The 18494-nt window shown below is 50.1% G+C and overlaps 7 protein-coding genes across 7 annotated transcripts; 5 read left to right on the forward strand and 2 right to left on the reverse strand.

Annotated features, from left to right (window-relative positions):
* The first annotated feature begins 189 nt into the window (after positions 1 to 189).
* Positions 190 to 2861, forward strand: BGW36DRAFT_373569 (putative acyl-CoA dehydrogenase). The gene is made up of 5 exons (XM_046215594.1): positions 190 to 785; positions 858 to 869; positions 945 to 1207; positions 1271 to 2012; positions 2076 to 2861. Exons 1-5 carry the CDS (start codon positions 671 to 673, stop codon positions 2567 to 2569), a joined length of 1626 nt encoding a protein of 541 aa, XP_046073882.1. The 5' UTR covers positions 190 to 670; the 3' UTR covers positions 2570 to 2861.
* Positions 2862 to 3287: 426 nt separating this feature from the next.
* Positions 3288 to 6526, forward strand: BGW36DRAFT_425012 (Spt5 C-terminal nonapeptide repeat binding Spt4-domain-containing protein; the record flags this gene model as incomplete). Its single annotated transcript, XM_046220050.1, has 5 exons — positions 3288 to 3560; positions 3628 to 5111; positions 5160 to 5732; positions 5784 to 5947; positions 6006 to 6526. The coding sequence occupies 5 exons, from the start codon at positions 3288 to 3290 to the stop codon at positions 6524 to 6526; spliced, it is 3015 nt and encodes a 1004-aa protein (XP_046073883.1).
* A 1011-nt stretch (positions 6527 to 7537) lies between these two features.
* Positions 7538 to 10017, reverse strand: BGW36DRAFT_425013 (CYTH-like domain-containing protein; the record flags this gene model as incomplete). Its single annotated transcript, XM_046220051.1, has 3 exons — positions 7538 to 7699; positions 7756 to 8214; positions 8260 to 10017. The coding sequence occupies 3 exons, from the start codon at positions 10015 to 10017 to the stop codon at positions 7538 to 7540; spliced, it is 2379 nt and encodes a 792-aa protein (XP_046073884.1).
* Positions 10018 to 11469: 1452 nt separating this feature from the next.
* BGW36DRAFT_395324 (putative acyltransferase) lies at positions 11470 to 13067 on the forward strand (the record flags this gene model as incomplete). Its single annotated transcript, XM_046218030.1, has 2 exons — positions 11470 to 11479; positions 11509 to 13067. The coding sequence occupies 2 exons, from the start codon at positions 11470 to 11472 to the stop codon at positions 13065 to 13067; spliced, it is 1569 nt and encodes a 522-aa protein (XP_046073885.1).
* A 658-nt stretch (positions 13068 to 13725) lies between these two features.
* BGW36DRAFT_425015 (WD repeat protein) lies at positions 13726 to 15703 on the reverse strand (the record flags this gene model as incomplete). Its single annotated transcript, XM_046220052.1, has 4 exons — positions 13726 to 14147; positions 14203 to 14280; positions 14331 to 14931; positions 14984 to 15703. 4 exons carry the CDS (start codon positions 15701 to 15703, stop codon positions 13726 to 13728), a joined length of 1821 nt encoding a protein of 606 aa, XP_046073886.1.
* A 394-nt stretch (positions 15704 to 16097) lies between these two features.
* On the forward strand, positions 16098 to 17580 carry BGW36DRAFT_124134 (pantetheine-phosphate adenylyltransferase family protein). The gene has a single exon (XM_046209309.1). The coding sequence runs from the start codon at positions 16271 to 16273 to the stop codon at positions 17462 to 17464; it is 1194 nt and encodes a 397-aa protein (XP_046073887.1). The 5' UTR covers positions 16098 to 16270; the 3' UTR covers positions 17465 to 17580.
* Positions 17581 to 17952: 372 nt separating this feature from the next.
* BGW36DRAFT_124176 (uncharacterized protein) lies at positions 17953 to 18414 on the forward strand. Its single transcript, XM_046209311.1, has one exon. The coding sequence runs from the start codon at positions 18052 to 18054 to the stop codon at positions 18307 to 18309; it is 258 nt and encodes an 85-aa protein (XP_046073888.1). The 5' UTR covers positions 17953 to 18051; the 3' UTR covers positions 18310 to 18414.
* Positions 18415 to 18494: the final 80 nt, after the last annotated feature.

Consider the following 18494-nt stretch of genomic DNA (forward strand, 5'->3'; position numbering starts at 1 on the left):
GTATGCTCAGGAGCGTAGTTTCACATGCTCCAAGAGCAAGTCACGTGGTGCGTCGGCAGCTCTTTATCCGAGCTCTTCTGTGCAGGGTTCTACGGGGCCTGTGGTTGGCCTAGCCAGCCTCGGTACTTTCCTATCCAGGAATGGGCTTCCCACGTGCTGCCTATGACGCAGCATGCGCGCAAGACCAATCAGCAGGCGCACAATGTCAAGCACGACGCTGCCAGCGCCGGCCTGATGACCAGAACAGGGCTGGCTTGATGCTTTGATGGAACCGTGGCGGGTGCACTCGGCTTGTCTCTACTATGAATTAATTAATAATTGGGCGTTTCTAGCTGTGGGCTACTCAGATTATTAGTATTATTTACCATCATAACGGGATGCTGACCGCCCGCACCGGATCACCGCTGAGGCAATTCGCAAGCATGTGAAGACCCCGACGTGCCGGCCACCACCACCACGCAAAAACACGCTGCGACTCGGCCCCGTGGGGAGGACTGTTTGTCATTACTTCGTGGAGATTTCATAAATACGGAGCTCCGCACTGTTTCTGACTTCTTCTGCACTCCGTGTTGCTTGAGACTTTGCAAGACGACCATTTCTGCTTTGTGTTGCCACCCCTTCCCCATCCATACCCTTCTTTCTTGCAACATACACACACGCGACCACCATCATGTCGCAAACATTCTCCAAGGACCAGGTAGCGTCCAAAAACAAGTCTGACGGCCTGTGGGTTATTATCGACGAAGATGTCTATGACTTGACCAAGTTCCAGGATGAACATCCAGGTAAGTTATCAAAGAAAAAAAAAATCTGTTATAACATCTGAGATTTTGGTGGCTAACGGTGTGTATCTCTAGGTGGGAAGAAAAGTATGTTGCAGCAATAGATCGCCCCTTAACCCCCTTCATACTCAGTTGCAAATATTGACTTTTGGCTCTGTAAAGTCCTTCAGCGCGTTGCCGGCAAGGACGCCTCCAAACAGTTCTGGAAATACCACAACGAGGGAATCTTGAAGAAGTACAAGGGCCAGCTTCAAATAGGTTCCCTTGACTCTAAGAAAGCGGCTGCTCCTGCTGCTCCTGCGCCTGCTGCTCCTGCTCCGGCTAAGCCTCAGGTCTCCTCTGATGTTAAGCCCGCCAAGTCAGACGGCACATTAGAGCCTTACGGAGATCTTATTCCCTTTGCTGACCCCTCATGGTACCAAGGTGTAAGTTGTCTTGAGAATGAAAAGGAGTAATTTTGAGGTAACTAACACGACCACCATTTGCAGTACCACTCTCCTTATTACAACGAGACACACGCCGCTCTCCGTGACGAAGTTCGCCAATGGGTTGAAAGTGAGATCGAACCATATGTCACTGAATGGGATGAGGCCAAGAAAGTACCGGATAGCATCTACAAACAGATGGGTGAACGCGGCTACCTGGGCGGTCTTCTGGGTGTGCATTTCCCAACTGAGTACACAAATGCTCGCGTTCAGTCTGTTCCGGTTGACAAGTGGGACAACTACCATGAGCTCATTATCACCGACGAGCTCTCACGCGCCGGTAGCGGTGGTCTCGTTTGGAACTTGATCGGCGGTTTCGGTATCGGATGTCCACCCCTAGTCAAGTACGGCAAGAAGCCCTTGTTGGATAGAATCCTCCCCGGTATTCTTGCCGGTGACAAGCGCATTTGCCTAGCTATCACTGAGCCTGATGCAGGTAGTGATGTAGCCAACTTGACTTGTGAGGCCAAGTTGAGTGAAGATGGCAAGCACTATATCGTCAACGGCGAGAAGAAGTGGATCACTAATGGTATCTGGTCCGATTACTTCACTGTTGCCGTCCGCACTGGTGGTGAGGGCATGAACGGAATCAGTGTTCTCCTCGTCGAACGTGCGCACGGCGGTGTTAGCACCCGCCGCATGGACTGCCAGGGTGTCTGGAGCAGTGGCACCACTTACATCACATTCGAAGACGTCAAGGTCCCCGTTGAGAACTTGATTGGCAAGGAGAATCAGGGCTTCAAAGGTATGTCTACACAGTCATCTCTCACAATCCAATAAAATTCGTACTAACTTCTCGCTCCTACAGTCATCATGATGAACTTCAACCACGAGCGTATTGGTATCATCATCCAGAGTATCCGGTTTGCTCGTGTCTGCTACGAGGAATCCGTCAAATACGGCAACAAGCGTCGTACCTTTGGAAAGAAGCTAATTGACCATCCTGTCATTCGTATGAAGCTGGCTGACATGGCTCGCCAAATCGAAGCCGCTCACAACTGGCTTGAGAACATCATCTACCAGGCCCAGTCCATGGAGGAAACCGAGGCCATGCTTAAGCTCGGCGGTGCCATTGCCGGTCTCAAGGCCCAATCGACGAAGACCTTTGAATTCTGTGCTCGTGAAGCCAGTCAAATCTTTGGTGGCCTCAGTTACAGCCGCGGTGGCCAGGGCGGCAAGGTCGAGCGTCTCTACCGTGATGTTCGTGCCTACGCTATCCCCGGCGGTAGCGAAGAGATTATGCTGGATCTCAGCATGCGTCAGAGTTTGAGGGTTCACCAGATGTTTGGCATGAAGCTCTAATTTTACGTCCCGATACCCTCTTCCATTTGACGACCCTTTTTCTTTTTCCATTGGGCATGCATAAGACTCAGCTTCCTTGTATTATTTCTTTGGTTCGAATTTTTACCTTTGGGATTGATACATAAGACTTGCGCGTTCGTAGCATTGGGTTTCCATGCCTCTATACATACCTAGTTAGACGCGAGGCGCAGTGTGTAAAATAGTTGACTTGTTTGGCCAAGATAAGCATTCAATATTTCAATTTTCACTACATGAATCTGAAGGCTTCCGTAATAATCCATTTCAAATGTTCACTTAAAAATTTGAGTATTTTTTTTAAAAAAAATCGATGAGGTGCATTAAGTGATCAAACCTTGCACATGATATATATTAGATTAGTACTGGCTAGAAAATATATAACAACGTCAAGATGAAATAGCTTCACAATAACGTTAAAACTGGAACGACGTATACATTCATTGATATAACCTACATATACAGTATATAAACTCTTCTACACATATAATATATAGTAGCAAAGTATATTTGCTCGCAGCATTGAATAAAACTCGAGATTCTCGAGAAATACAGTTAGGCTGGAAATGGCTGTGATTGGTCCGCTGACAAGAATCGGTGTACGGTGTGCCATTTAACCAAGCCCGCAGTCGGGTGGTCTTTAATTGTCACATTCAGCTCAGCTGATCGACTTGACTGACTCGCTACCCTTATAACCGCCGCCATGTCGACGAACGTTCTCAATCAAGATTTTGGATCTGAGGATGAGGATGATGATTTCGACCCAGCCCCCGCCGTTGATTCAGACGAAGAGCCTACTGTTCCAAACAGACGCCGCGACCGCGCCGATGAAACTAACGGCCATGCTGATGAGGAAGAGGAAGGCATTGAAGGAGACCATGCAGGTGGCGATGGGGAAGATCAAGACGAGGAAGGAGAGGAAGAAGATGATGAAGAGGATGAGGACGAAGACGAGGAAGATGAAGATGCCGTTACGGTAAGAAAATCTTGAACCATTCAGATACCTATCCCATAACGCGGATGGCTAATGTATCGACGTGTAGGGTCGGCCCAAGAAACGAAGAAGGCGAGGAGGTGTAAATGCTTTCATTGAAGAAGAAGCTGGTGTCGACGATGACGATGAAGAAGCAGAAGATGAGGAAGACGATATGGGCGATGGATTCGGCGCTGAAATGCATCCTGACGACCTAGATGCGCTCCCTGTTGGTGCTGATTTGGATGACCGTAGACACAGGCAACTAGATCGTCAACGAGAGCTCGAGGCTCACATGGATGCCGAAAAACAAGCAGCTGCGCTTAAGGAACGATATGGGCGCAATCGCATGGCCGCAACGGATTCTGTCATTGTACCTAAGAGACTTCTCTTGCCTAGTGTGGATGACCCTAGCATTTGGGGCGTTCGTTGCAAACCTGGCAAAGAAAGAGACGTCGTTTTCAACATTCAAAAACGAATTGAACAACGCCCTCCAGGCTCACGACATGGATTGAAGATAATCTCAGCCTTCGAACGTGGGAAAACAATGAGTGGCTACGTATACGTTGAAGCCCGAAGACAGGCTGAGGTTCTGGAAGCGCTCGACGGGCTATTAGACGTGTACCCAAAAACTAAAATGATCCTGGTACCCGTGAAGGAAATGCCAGACCTCCTGCGCGTCAAGAAGTCTGAAGAACTCAACCCGGGTGACTGGGTAAGGATTAAGCGTGGCAAATACCAGGGCGACCTTGCTCAGATCGAAGAAGTGGAAACGAATGGCCTCGAGGTTACAGTACGACTTGTCCCACGATTAGACTACGGACTTAATGAAGACCACCAAGCACCTGTTGATGCTAAACGGAAGAGATTCGGTGGTCCTAATGTTGTGGCTGCTCGGCCTCCACAACGCCTCTTCAGCGAAGCAGAGGCAAGTAAGAAACACGGTAGGCATTTAGTCGGAACATCGAACCTGAGCGGAAAGTCGTGGAACTACCTGGGCGATACCTACGTTGATGGTTTTCTCATTAAAGAGATGAAAATCCAGCATCTTACCACGACCAATGTAAACCCTCGGCTGGAGGAAGTCACTATGTTTGCTCGGGGCTCTGATGATGGTGCGGCCAATTTGGATCTAGCATCCCTGGCTAATACGCTCAAGAACACTGTTTCCGAGGATGCGTATCGACCTGGTGATCTTGTTGAAGTGTACAAGGGCGAGCAACAGGGCATAATCGGTCGCACAGTCTCAACGCGGAACGATATTATCACCTTGGAAGTTACGGAAGGTGACATGAAGGGACAGAGAATAGATGCGCCTGTCAAAACACTGCGAAAGACCTTTAGAGAGGGTGATCATGTCAAAGTTATTGGCGGTAGCCGTTACCAAGATGAGTTGGGTATGGTTGTGCAGATCAACGGTGATAGTGTTACTATCCTCAGCGATATGAGCATGGAAGAAATTACTGTTTTTAGCAAGGACCTGCGGCTTTCGACTGAATCTGGTGTGGATGGAAAGCTTGGAACATTTGATGTGCATGATCTTGTCCAGCTTGAGTAAGTTTAAACCTTCCCCGTTTTCAATCATATACTTATTCTGTACAGCGCCACTACTGTTGCTTGCATTATCCAGGTCGACCGTGAGTCACTTCGAGTCATTGATCAAAACGGTTCTGTGCGCAATGTACTCCCATCAAGAATATCATCTAAGATCCCGAGGCGAAAGGATGCTGTAGCTACAGATCGCAATGGTGCCGAGATCCGTCATGGTGACACAGTTCGTGAGATGTATGGTGAACAGCGAAGTGGAGTCATTATGCATGTTCATCGATCATTTCTTTTCTTGCACAACAAAGCCCAAACCGAGAATACTGGTGTCATAGTAGCCCGCACTTCAAATGTCGTCACTGTATCTGCAAAGGGAGGCCGTGCTACGGGGCCTGATTTGACACGGATGAATCCAGCCATTATGCAACGCCCCCCTCAAGGCTCTGGTATGCCTCCTCCAAGATCAACTGGACGGGATCGTCTCGTCGGAAAGACCGTCGGTATCACAAAAGGAAGCTACAAAGGCCTCATCGGCATTGTCAGAGAGACTACTGAGGACCTGGTGCGGGTTGAGTTACACACCAAGGGAAGCAAAGTCATGGTTCCAAGAACCGGAGTAGTTGTGAAGGAGTAAGTTTGTAAATCATTTATCTCCGTGTCACACTACTAATGTGTCTACAGTCCTGTCACCGGTCAAACAATCGATATGAACCGTGGCGGACGGCCTCGTGTGCCAGGCGGAGCTGGAGGTCCACCAAGAGATGCAGGTTGGTCTGGGTCGCGGACACCAAGTGCTTCTATGGACTCAAGAACACCTTCGTGGAGTGGTTCGTTGTCTTCTAGAAGTGAGACTCTCCTTCTCAATCGTCACAAACTTCTGAGTACATGCTAACATATGAATAGCTCCTGCCTGGGGTGGCTCTGCAGCAAGTGGTTCACGAACGCCTGCTTGGAAAGCCGATGGATCTCGTACTGCTTACGGCGGTGGTATGAGTGGAGGACGTACACCTGCCTGGAATAGCGGTGCTCGGACGCCATACGATTCTAGCTCAGGCAGTGGCTTCGACGCATTTGCCGCAGGCTCTCGTACTCCAGCATGGGGAGCTGCAAGCGGCGGACGTACGCCTGCTTGGAGCGCCGGCGGATCAACTACCAGTAAAGCTTACGATGCCCCTACACCCGGCGGCGATTATTCCGCTCCCACTCCCGGCGCATATCCCACTGCTCCCACACCAGGGGCTTCGGGGTCAGCCTCGACTCCGCGCTGGACAGACAATGCGCCTACTCCTGGGGCACTCAATGCGCCAACACCTGGTTCTTATGGTGGCGGTGGTGGACGGGCGTATGACGCACCTACTCCTGCCATGGCCGCTACACCTGGTGCCGCAGACGATAACCCGACATATCTAGACGACTCGGAGTGATTACTTTTCGTCCTTGTAATATTGGCCAGGCGCTGTCTACTTTCCATACTTAGTATTATTGGGACATATTCCTTTCTTTCCATTCCTGCGCTTCCTCTAGCTTTATATGAATGTGCAGCAACATAATGAATTTGACCATAGGCGTCCGTTCTTCTAATTGTTATTTGAGGTGAAAAGGGAGTGGCTGCAAGTATCTAGATTTGGCATTATCTCAAAAACTAATTGCATGAATGGTTGAAACATTAATATTGAATGCAGAATCATCATTTCCGAACATTCAAGTTCACGCATTTATTATAGCAGCACTATAATCGTAAGTACTGGATATTAATGTCAACTGGTATTTGCATTGATTGGTCATCTGCTGTCCTTCAAGTATACAATACATATCCCAATTGACGCGGTTATTAGATCAGCAAAAATAAGAGATAATATCAATATCTCAATCATATGTACCTAGTAATAACATACGAATCAAAGACCACCCTGCTATGCATAAAGCTAGGCTGCTAGCGCAAGACAGATCTCCAAACATTGAAACAGTGGGCACGGGCTCGAATCGAAGGAGAAGAGAATTCAAAACAAGAAAAAAAGAAGAAAAAAACAAACAAAACCGTTTCCTTACACCCCCGATGTCCGCGACGAATGATAATACCATGAGAAGATAGAGACAAGAAAAGAAAAAGATGAGTTTCAAATACACATTATATAATGGCCGGCCCTCTACCTGTTCCTTCTCGTCGTTATGATGGAAAGACCAAAAAAAAAACGCCTTGACCAGTATTCAACTGGATGAACGAGATAAAATGAAAAGAAATAAGTGAAATCGCTCACAGACTCCTCTTTCTAAAACACATCCCGAAAATCGTAATGAGAAAGAGCATTTTAAAATGAGTGGTCTTCGTTTTGATCGAGTTTTGCTGTTTTCTCGCTCTGTTTCATCATCGTTCGGTGTATATGGAAATGGTTGGTAGAAACTTGGAATATGATAACATAGTGATGAATAATATATTATGCGTTTGGAACAGACCGAGCGAGAACTCGAACGTTGTCCACGAATCCTTTGATAAGGTCTTCGTATTGATTGGCCTCGCTTCTGTTCATGGCAAGGTTGCCTTGTCGTCGAACCTCGGCTGCGGAGATTTCAACCTCAAGTTCATGCTCAGCGACTCCCTGGGGACGTTTGTTAGCTGGTGGAGATTAATAGTGTTACGGTGCATAATTCATACCTCCGCTGTGCCCACTTGCGTTAGATCAATCTGATACGCTAGGTGACGGTAGCTCATGCGATCTTTGATCCTATCGCTGCCTCCTCTGCCACGAGCTCCTCCACCGTCCGAGACTTGAAGATGCTGCACCTCCCCATCAAAATTCATTTCGAGATTGACGGATATACGCCAGTCCACATTTGTCTGAGGGCTGTATACATCGAGGTCGGCGAGTCGGCATTTAACAATTTTGGCTATGATTTCGCCAGTCTTTTGATCCGTAGTCATTCGGACTTTGGGCTTATGTCGGGGGTGAAGATGATGTTGGATGACTGGAGGTAGTTCATTAGGCGATATCTCGTAAAAAGTATCTCGTTCTCTCTTATGGGCGTAAGATAGTGGAATTCGATTAGAGCCCGACTGTGGCATTGAATGCTTCACAGCCTCGTTTAAAAAGTTGTTCATGGCACGGTGTTGGGCCTAGATATAGTTAGAAGACTCCATCTGTTTAGAAATGGTACTTACAAGACTCATAGAGCTTTCAAAAACAGTGCGGAGCCCAGAAGCTTCTCTTTGAATGACACATTCAGTCAGAATCGGTAGTCGTAAACGCTCTCCCCTGTCTTTATCTATAATTCGTCCTAATTTGGCTTCGATTTCCACTAAGGCCGCGGACCCTGAGGCTGATGCCCCGGCGGCTCCAGCTGCGAGATCCTTCCTCAATACGACTTCTTTAAATAAGAAGTCACATACGGCTTTCGTAACTTCTTCATAAGGAATTTTTCCGGTAATGGATGGCTCCCAAGGCCCGAGTGGGCCGAATACAGGTTCTGGAGGGCCAGTCGAAAGAACACGGCCATTTGGCGGAGTTGCACCGTTGACAGGCCCGTTGATAAGTGGTTTGACAGGCGTTTGCACTGATGTTGGTGGTGCAGCAATTTCTTGCTTGATTGTCGGATGGTCTTGTAATGAAGATCTCAAAAGAGAATGCTTGGGAATTGGTGGTCGAGGATTCGGTATTACTGGGCCCTTTCCACCCATCCTAGTTACCTTCCGGGCGTATATCGGGGGTTCATCATATCTGATTTTCTTCCGCTTTGGTGGCCGACCAGAGGGAGGGCTTGAGGTCTGGCCGAATTCAGATTTTATAGGTCGGGATGGTGCGGTAGGAGTTTCACGAGACGGGGTGTTTCTGGCCAAGGGCGAGCTACTTGTCTGCATCGCCTGTGGAGGTTGGGGGTATACTTGCTGAGGTGTGAGAGACTGGCGTTTGGAGTGCTCAGCAGTATAACTGCTATGGGAATGGCTAGCAGGGGGACTGTCTCTCCACCGTTCTTCGTCCGCACTCGTGCGATGTGGTGTGTTTCTTTGATCTTGTGAAAGACTTTGTCGAGAGACGATCGTTTTGGGACTAACGCTGACACTCCGCTCTCTATCCGACTCTGCAGGATATTGACCATACGGTTGCTCTACCTGCCTTGACGGCGATGCAGTGTGACGGCTGGGTGAGCTCCTCGTCTTAAGTTCAGGGCCTTGGATGTCCTGTGAACCCCACGGACTAGTTGGGTGAGCTTGATGGGGGTCTCCTGTGGGCAGCGGCTGAACGGACTGAGGTGGAAGGCGTTGATACGGCGCAGAAGGAGGACCTAGAGGAGTTCCAGGTTGAGAGCGCTGCGGGTGAGGAGAGAACTGTCGTTGAGGTGGGAAGGTTTGCTGGACGTGAGCGGAGTGAGGGCTTTCACTTGCGTGCGACGAGTGACTGGATCTAGACGAAGGCACAGGAACGTATTGGAGAGGCTGAGGACCCTGGTGGTGGGCGAAGTACGATTGCTGTTGTTTTTGCAGGAGTTGAGAAGCCGAACTCGATTGTGGCGTGTAGGGTGAAGCCAGCGGAGGTTGAGCGTAAACGGCTGGACTCGCGGGGGCGACTGGGTGCGAGTCTCTGTGGCCGGGTGGATACGTCTGGGATGGGCTCTGGACATGATGCGACTGGGGACCTCCTGTTATCGATGAGGCTGAGCTGTATTGGTACGGAGACTGGGTTGAGCTGTATGGCGCCGATGCGACGGGAGAATGCTGAGGTGGCTGTAACGGAGGAGGTTGCGGCGGACGCGAGAAATAACCATGCTGGTAGGAGGATGCACCGGGAGTTTGCACGTCGGTCGGTCTCGGAGTACTCAGTGGCTCAGAGCTCTGGCGGGCAGGCGACGACTGTAATGATGGCGAAGGATGGGATTTGGCACCGCCGTTGGCATCGCTGTTGAGCATCGAGCGCAAATCCATGGCGACGGCGATGGGACTGCCAGCCCCAGCAATGGGTCATCAAATTGATGACGACCGACTGCAGCTCTATCTGGACGGGGGTAGTTTTATTGCGACATCTGGCGGGGATGGGAGTCGTGTTCTGCGGCGGGCGTGAGGCGAGGAGAAAGTTGGAAGCCGGATGCGCGTCTTTCACCTTTTTCCAAAACGGAGGTTGGATGCGCCTCTCTGGCTGCGGCAAGGAGCGCCGATGGCCTGCCAATGCACAGCTACATCCAGCGTACGGCTGCCAGGCTTGCAAGCATAGATTTTAAGATTATTATTTTATTTCTTTTCTGTTCTCTACAGCAATGGGCAAGGCGGTTCTCGGTCGCTCATGGCAGCGCGCCTGCAATAGTCCAATTCTAATGGGGCTGGACAAGGCACTACTGCAGGCTGTTTATCCACCGACAGCTCTTCATTTGCTTTAATTACTTTATATCATTTATATCAGTGTGTGCACAATAATATCTTCCAGACCGTCTGCCAAGTCCCAGCGAGAAGCTTCACAGGGGAAATTCAAAATTGTCACTGGGTCACGTGTCATTGACACTCGAGCAAATAGTTTGCTGCATATCACGTGACTGTTACCAGCCACCGTGGCTCAACAATCGACTCTCGAGTCTTTGCAGCGTTGAAACAGTGTTGTATTAATATTAATACTATAATCTCTTGAAACAGTCTAACCCGTAGGTAGTAAACTCGTCTATGAACTTCGATGCAGGCCAACTGTGTACCCCGTAGCGGCAGTTGACGGACTCGAGTGAGGACAACACTGCAAGCCATGTTGGACAAGGTCTCGGGCGGCCAATTGGATAAGACATGCCAAGAGCCAACGTATGCTCTGGACACTCTCTGACAGGAGGTATGTAGATTCCAGCCTAGCCAGGGGCTGTTCTTCATGAGATTAGCAGTTGCTGCTAACTCAGGACCAAGCAATGGGTGGGCCGCACCGCCTCCCCGTGACCAGCAACAACAGTCCAACTGGCATGATCTTTAACTATTGTTCACTTCACTCTCTCACGATCTCCATCCTCCCTCTCCATACCCCCCTCGCTGTCTCGCGGCTTCAAGCCTCCTCACCCACTCGTCCCTTTCTTGCCGCCGATTGCACGCCCTCGATTGCCTGCTCACGCTGTTTGTTCTCCACAGTAACGCCACCCCGACCAGGCGTTGCTAATTATAAAAAATAACTTTGTGACCGGCGGCTCTTCCCCGGATCGCTCCTTGGAACCAAGCCAATTCGAAACGTCAACTGATGCCGCATTCTGTGCCTACGATGAACTGAAGTTCCACGTCGCCCCGGAACTTGAGTGCCATCATGCGATGCGACTTGCGATGAGCTTCAACCTCAATGAACATACCCGTTGACTCGACTTGCCCACCAGATGAGGGAGCAGTTGAGACACAGGCAGTCTGTGAGCATGGCACAGCATGACGCGCCGTCAATTTTGCCTCGCGACCTGCCCCGAGACCGGCCTGCTGAATTCAGCCTGCCAGAAGTTGACGCTCCACGAGATGTACAATTAGACCAGCCTCCGCCAGGCACCACGCACGTGCATCATGCAATCCCCAATGGCTCGGCCGCCTATGCGTCGAAATCGATCTTCATGCAGCGGGACGAGGGCCTCCCAGAGTATGCGGAACGAATATTTTCACAGTTTTTGGTATTCACCGTGCCGAGTTATCTACAGCATTTGGTTACAGGCGGAGACCCCGACATCCCGAAACGATTACATGACATTGCAGCATTAGATGGACTGAGAGGCTGGGCATGCCTGCTCGTCTTCAATTTTCACTTTTTCTTCACTTATACATGGGACACCCACGTCGGCTGGGGCTTCAACAAGCAGAATTTCGGAGTCCACAAGCTACCTATCATTCACCTGCTCTTTTCTGGCCACATCATGGTCGCCATATTCTTCGTCATCTCCGGCTATGTCCTGTCCTACCGACCCTTGAAGACAATTCGAAATAGATCATTTGAACAAACCTTCACCGTGCTTTCCTCCGCAACCTTCCGCCGCGGCTTCCGCCTCTACGTGCCGTCGATAGTCGGCATGTTCTGTGTGCTCATCGCGATTCGCTTAGGATTGTATAACTATTCCGACTGGGTTGTCGCCAAAGGCCGCACAGTCACGGGGACGAACGAGCAAAACCCGATCATTTTGAGGACAACGTACATACAGCTCTGGGACTTTTACGGAACCCTATGCCGCTTGGTGAATTTTTGGGACTGGGGTTTGTACTACAACAACTACAACCCCCATCTCTGGACTATCCCTGTTGAGTTTCGTAGCTCGATTGTGCTTTTCGTCACCATTCTCGCTACCTGTCGGTTCACAACCAAAGTGCGCTTGGTTCTGGAGTTTGCTATTCTTTGGTTCTGTATGCGATGGGGTCGCTGGGAGGTGGTCCTTTTCCTTAGCGGCTTATTGCTCGCTGAGATAGACCTCATTAATGGTATCTGGAACCCGTCGCCCACGACGATTGCAGAGAAACAGATCAATACCAGCCCTATCCGACACTTCCTTCAGCGACGACACCGAGAAATCTGGATGGCAACTTTCGTTTTAGGACTCTACATTGGATCTTCGCCGAATATTGGATACCCATACACCCCCGGGTTTGTCTGGTTGACCTACATAACACCAGCACCTTATCCAGAACCTCATCGCTTCCCACAAACAGTCGGCGCTGTCTTGATTGTTGCGAGCATCAACAACTGCAAGCCGATCCAGAAAATCTTCGTTAACCCACTCTCTCAGTATCTCGGACAGATATCGTACGCGTTTTACATCGTACATGGTCCGATCCTTCATGGCTTCGGCTTTGTCCTGATGTATAATATCTGGGGATTGACCGGACGCGAAACCAATTTACAATTCCTCTCTGGGGCTGCCATTGGATGGTCTATCTGTCTGCCGATCGCTCTTTGGCTCGCAGACATCTTTTGGAGAGCCGTCGATTTACCAAGTGTCAAAATGGCACGCCAATTGGAAAACAGGCTATTGGCCCAGTTTCAATCATGAAGAAATTCACTATAACCAAGCTCCTTTCCAAGGAACGAAATAAGGGTGTAAATTTCCACCTCTTCCCTTTCAAGGCCTGCATAATGTATATATCAAAACTTGAATCCTGTGTGTTTTGAATATCCCAGTGCAGGCTTTTATGTATTATCCATTCTCTTTTCCTTTTTTATCCTATTAGCATCTCACACTCTTGTCTGCTTTTTGTGCGTCTTGTCAAATATAAAAATTACTTGGTATTTAGAAATGGGAGGTTAAATCTTTTCCTTTTCATGCATTACATGAATGCAATGCGTTGATAATTGATCAATTCTCCTTGGACATCTATTGCTTACATTGATGCAGGCCTATTCTTCTCCCTTCTATTAGATGTCAGAAGCAAAATCGTAAAGGAAGATTTACGCTCAAGAGTTTATACTAAATGGCCCTCTTTTCTTAATGCGCGCACAGGTCATAACAGAGGTACAAAGAGAAGCAACTGGAAAGTCATGGGTCTCATGAATCGATGCCGTTCGAGAAACGCGTCCAAGATGAGAATAGAGAAGAGGCCACACTAACTTCAAGGATACGTGGAAGGAGAGCAATATATAAAAGAAAATGATAGTAGGTAATAGCGAAAATTTCAGACATTCTAAACTGGCAGCAATCCGTATGAAGGGGTTTACAGAGCCACTCCCCAGAATCCTTTGCCACCACAAACCCCGAGCCAGTCGCGAGGGTGGCCTGATGGCGCTGTAGCACCTTGGGGTGACCAGGACAAGTTCGAGATTTCGTAATCGCACTGCCAAGCAGCGGCAGGGCCGCGTTCTGAGGTAGACGGCCCCGTCGTAACGCCAGGGGCAGCGGGAGGCGGTATTTGAGCAGCATTATGCTGGTTGAAAAGATCCCAGATAAGAACACAAGAGTCATCAGCTCCAGATGCCAGCGTCCCTCTGCGGCTGGGAGACCATTCTATACAATTGATCGGGGCTGAATGTCCCTTGAGCTCTATTAGAGCTTGGCCCGGTTGCCGAACATCAAGGATGCGGATGATATTGGAGTCTTGCGAGAATGTCGCGAGTAAATGGGAATCATGCGGAGATGCTGTGAAATATAATTAGAATATCTTCATAACGATATAACAACACCGATAACTCACTAGCTATGCGTAGGAGAGGAGGTGGCCACATTGCTCCATGTCCGGAGGCTGACGGACTTGATCCTCCGGGACTCATGACTAGATATTATGAGCAAGCAGTTTCATAGTAGCGACGTTGAGTTACTTACTTTTCTCGTTCTTTTCAGAAGGTTCGTATATAATCGTACTATGTTCCAAGCTTCGGAGATCGAACATGCGAACACTACCGTCCGCACCACAGCTAACAAAAACATCGACGCTATTCGCACAAAATCGCACATCATACACTTCTTTGTCGTGTGCAATGAGCTGAGTCTTGGCTGTTAAGGTGGGGATATCCCAGATTGTACACGTTGTGTCGATGCTAGACGTGATGATAAGACTCGGCGAGATAGTGTTCCAATCCAATGCTGTGATGGGTGCTGTATGTTCAGGAGATTTGGAATTGGACAAAAGGGCAAGAGGGGACAACTTGGCCACTGTTTGACCTGGATTTCGGCCAGTCACTGAATTGGAATTATGCGTCATGTGAGAATTGCTTGGTAGCGACCATAAACGCAAGTGATCGCCTGATGTCGCAAGGAGATCCGTGGATTGTTTTTGAGAGGATGGAGGCTCCCATAATATCCTCGTCACTGGATAAGAATGTGTCGCCTCGGCAGTTTTCACGTATTCTAACTCCACATCCCCAGGGGCAACATCTGGGGTATCTGATTCAGGTTGCTTGCGGTGAAGGTCTAGAATTTGGATCTGATGTGCGATTAGCATTTGTCTCGTCAAGAAGGTATTCGCAGAGACATACAAAATTGTGGCCATCCTCTAGATAGCTTCCAAGGGCCACTTTCCCAGCAAAAGATCCTCCTGACGACATAGGCCATTTGCACCAGTCGACGGCATATATCGGCCACGGAGCAACATAGTTGCTATTTGTTGGAAACTGCATATCACCATTGACAGGATGAGACCCAGGTGTCATCGGGTGGTCCATCAGCAACGAGTCACTCGGTGGCCGTATATCTGCCAGGCCCAGTGGGGAATATTTTGCGCCCGAGGGCGTATGAGGCAGATATCCAGAGCCCGGCGGTGATGAATACTTGGCGCTTTCTGGCGTTGCCCCATACTGCTTGTACCTATGCTGCTCAAACCCTGCCGGGCTCGATCTGGAGTGACCATGACTGTGGTTCACTGTTCCCGACCGAGAGGGCGTCATCTGGTGCGATTGCGTAGAGAGAGGCGGTAATGTAGGTGCGCCAGAGGGAGCGGTGTTGGTAGACGTGGGAGCTGGCCGATTGGGCCCATTCCCCGGCTGTAGGGCATTAGGAAGGGTGCTAGTGCTAGAAGGGTATTGGGAATGCTGAGGCGTCGACTGCTGGATGTTTATAGATGGAGGGCCATGCGCACTCGGAGGGTTGGAAGCGATTGTGGTAGTAGACAAGGGAATATGAAGCTCTTCCGAAGGCCGAGCATAAGTAGGGGGGCGCCGAGAGGTCTCGTACTGCTGCTGCGGCGGAGGGTTGGACATTTCGACAGATGCTTCGAAGAGTTTGCTTGGTGAAAGGGCTTATGTTGACGGGCCAGCAGGGAATCGCTGACGGACGGCGACAGGTGAGGAGTATTAGTGCCTGAAGGAGCGCATTTAACGAACGAAAGGATGCTTTGACAGCCCCAGCAACCAGCACCGAGAGCCTGTGCCGTGTGTAACGCACTGATGCAGGGCACTGGATGAGCTCTCAGGTGGTCATCTCAACGGGGGCGGGGGAGAGGCTGTTGGCAGTGTGCATGGAGATGGAGGTGGAGATGGAGATGGAGATGCTATTATTTGCGGTGTTTCTTTGGCGGTGGACTTTCCCCGCGCTGGTTAGAGCCTTAGAGGCTTGGATGGTAACTGGAAGGCAGTCACCAACCACAGACGGCCTAGCCGCTTGTGGCTCCTTCCGAGGGCAACATCTCTCTTCTCCTCCTGCTTCTTCTTCTCTTCCTCCAACAACACTTGTTTTTACTGCAGATCTCTTGTCCTCGCTGCTGAGCATGTGCTGACGAATACAGCGGATCGACCATCTGCCGCCTCTACGCTCGAACACCGTCCATCATGGAGCACGATTCTCAGACTGTCCCGTACGTCCTCGCGTTGCTCCCGGCCCCGCCTTCCCCCGCGGTGCGCCAGTTGAAGGATGCGTACGATCGAGCTCTGTCGCGAGTTTTCGCGGACGTCTCGAGTCAGATACGGGGCACGTCCAATATAGCCAAGATCGATATCGCCTTGGTAATTCCTCAATTGCTCTCTGCCCAGTACCAGCCTCGTTCTAAAGCCTTCGCTAGCCTGCAGCATTTGCTAGCTACGTTTTACACCTTCGTAGGTACAGTCAGTGCTTCTGATAATGTAGAACTGGATGGCCCAGGTGGCGTGGATGTCAGGGTTTTCTTTGTCGATGACCAGGATTGTTCTGAAGTTCAACAACAGAGATTACATGGCCCTGTTACCAACCTCAAAACACTAGCAATCTCGCAGAGGGCTTGGGATCGTGCTTATGTGCTGGATACAATCAGTGGCGAGCGTCTGGCATCTAGGTTTTCGGAATACGGTGCTTCTGTATCTTACAGCAAGCTCCCTGGAGGAATTGCGTCAATCTCACCAGAGGGGGTCTTGGTTGCAGAGGAAGGGCGATCTACTAAACACTACTCAGTCATCGTCGGCGGCACATTTGATCATCTACATCTTGGGCATAAATTACTACTGACAGCTACAGCACTGGCACTGGATCCCTTCAACAATGAGGGCAACAGATCTCTCACCGTTGGCATAACTGGAGACGAAATGCTCGTCAATAAGAAGTTCGCAGAATATCTAGAGAGCTGGGAGGATAGATGGCAAAATACTGCGTCATTTCTGAAAGCTATAGTCGACTTTAACCCACCTGAAAACCAGGTATCTAGTATTCAGCGGACAGAGAACCCTGGTCCTAATGGCAAGCGCGTGTCAATCAAAGTGGTGCCGGATCTATATATCCATTTAGTACAAATCGCCGACCCGTATGGGCCTACCATTACAGAGGAAAATCTGAGTGCGTTGATCGTGTCAGCAGAGACCCGGTCAGGTGGACAAGCAGTAAACACGGAAAGGAATAAGAAAGGATGGGCATCCCTAGAGGTTTTTGAAGTGGACGTCTTGCAGACGGGAGAAGCAGAGGAGGTGGCAAGTGCATCTGCCAGCAGCTTTGAATCCAAAATAAGTAGTACAGATATCCGGCAGCGTCGAATGAAGAGTGCCAAAGGCCACCTCTGATAAGAAAGGCACTTGACATCGGGCTCTCATGCCGTGTTGCAAATTCCAAATGCATGCTCTTGATGTTTGACAGTGTGCCACGTAAGGAGAACTCATGATCGGATCTCAATGCTACATGGACAGCGGGTCGGATATCATACTTATAATCGCCAACAATCCTGGCCCAATTGATGGTCTGCGCCTGGCGAGCACGCAGGCTGTGCCGGAAAATATAAGCCAATAGGCCCGGCCATGTCAGTTCGCTGGCCGGTCAGAGCAAGTAATTGGCCTGGGGCCTTCATTGGCTGGTGCATGACGGTGTTGGTGACTGCAGAAAGTGGCCTGCATCGTCCATCTGCAGAAGTGACTAGACCGGTAAATATCACCCATCAACTAAGGCGTCTAGATTAAGATTGCGACGTTTGCGGCCGTGATTGGGCGCGCACAACCCCGTCCGATGGCCTAGTGCCTGGCAGACGACAGGCTCGCATGTACAGCAGCGTCGTGGTGTTCTGCGGTTTCAATCCAGCGCGCAACGTGTCGAGGAGGTGGGCCGCAGCGTCCGCGTCAGGCCAGTGACTGGCAGCGATGGGCTGGGCGACATTTGAATGTTATGCGGCCTTTCGATGGCAGTGACGATTCTCGCGACGGTTGGCTGGCGCGCGCTGGGCCTTAGGGCATGTGCAGGTTTAGCAGCACTGCAGATTGCCCACACAGCGCCCGTACAGCGCTCTGCCGTGGAGGACCATGGCGCTGTGCTCCCCTCCAGGAAGCGGGGCACCCCTCTCCAGTCCTTCAGGGCATGCAGGTTACCCCTAGGCGTCGTCGCACGCTGTACTGTTACTAGTTGGCCGCTCCTGAGCTAGCTCCTCCGGCTAGGCGCCGGCCGTACACATGCAGGGCTTCCGCTCTTCAGATACATCTTCCATCTCCAATCGTTCCTCCCGACTTGCAGACGCTACACAGTAAGCTTCACCAGTTGACACAGTAAACGAACCCAGTCAATGCATACGCTGCATGATGCTCCTGGGTTTTGGTACCTTTTCAGTCA

The sequence above is a fragment of the Talaromyces proteolyticus genome (genome assembly GCF_021365285.1).
Source record: "Talaromyces proteolyticus strain PMI_201 chromosome Unknown BGW36scaffold_4, whole genome shotgun sequence".
Classification (NCBI taxonomy): Eukaryota; Fungi; Ascomycota; class Eurotiomycetes; order Eurotiales; family Trichocomaceae; genus Talaromyces; species Talaromyces proteolyticus.

What these genes read in the sequence shown, in the direction of transcription:
- BGW36DRAFT_373569 (XM_046215594.1), top strand. Translation starts at nt 671, where the DNA reads ATGTCGCAAACATTCTCCAAGGACCAGGTAGCGTCCAAAAACAAGTCT. An exon ending in ACCCCTCATGGTACCAAGGT is followed by an intron (nt 1,208 to 1,270) that starts GTAAGTTGTCTT and finishes CACCATTTGCAG; the next exon opens with TACCACTCTCCTTATTACAA. An exon ending in GGAGAATCAGGGCTTCAAAG is followed by an intron (nt 2,013 to 2,075) that starts GTATGTCTACAC and finishes TCGCTCCTACAG; the next exon opens with TCATCATGATGAACTTCAAC.
- BGW36DRAFT_124134 (XM_046209309.1), top strand. Translation starts at nt 16,271, where the DNA reads ATGGAGCACGATTCTCAGACTGTCCCGTACGTCCTCGCGTTGCTCCCG.
- BGW36DRAFT_124176 (XM_046209311.1), top strand. Translation starts at nt 18,052, where the DNA reads ATGTTATGCGGCCTTTCGATGGCAGTGACGATTCTCGCGACGGTTGGC.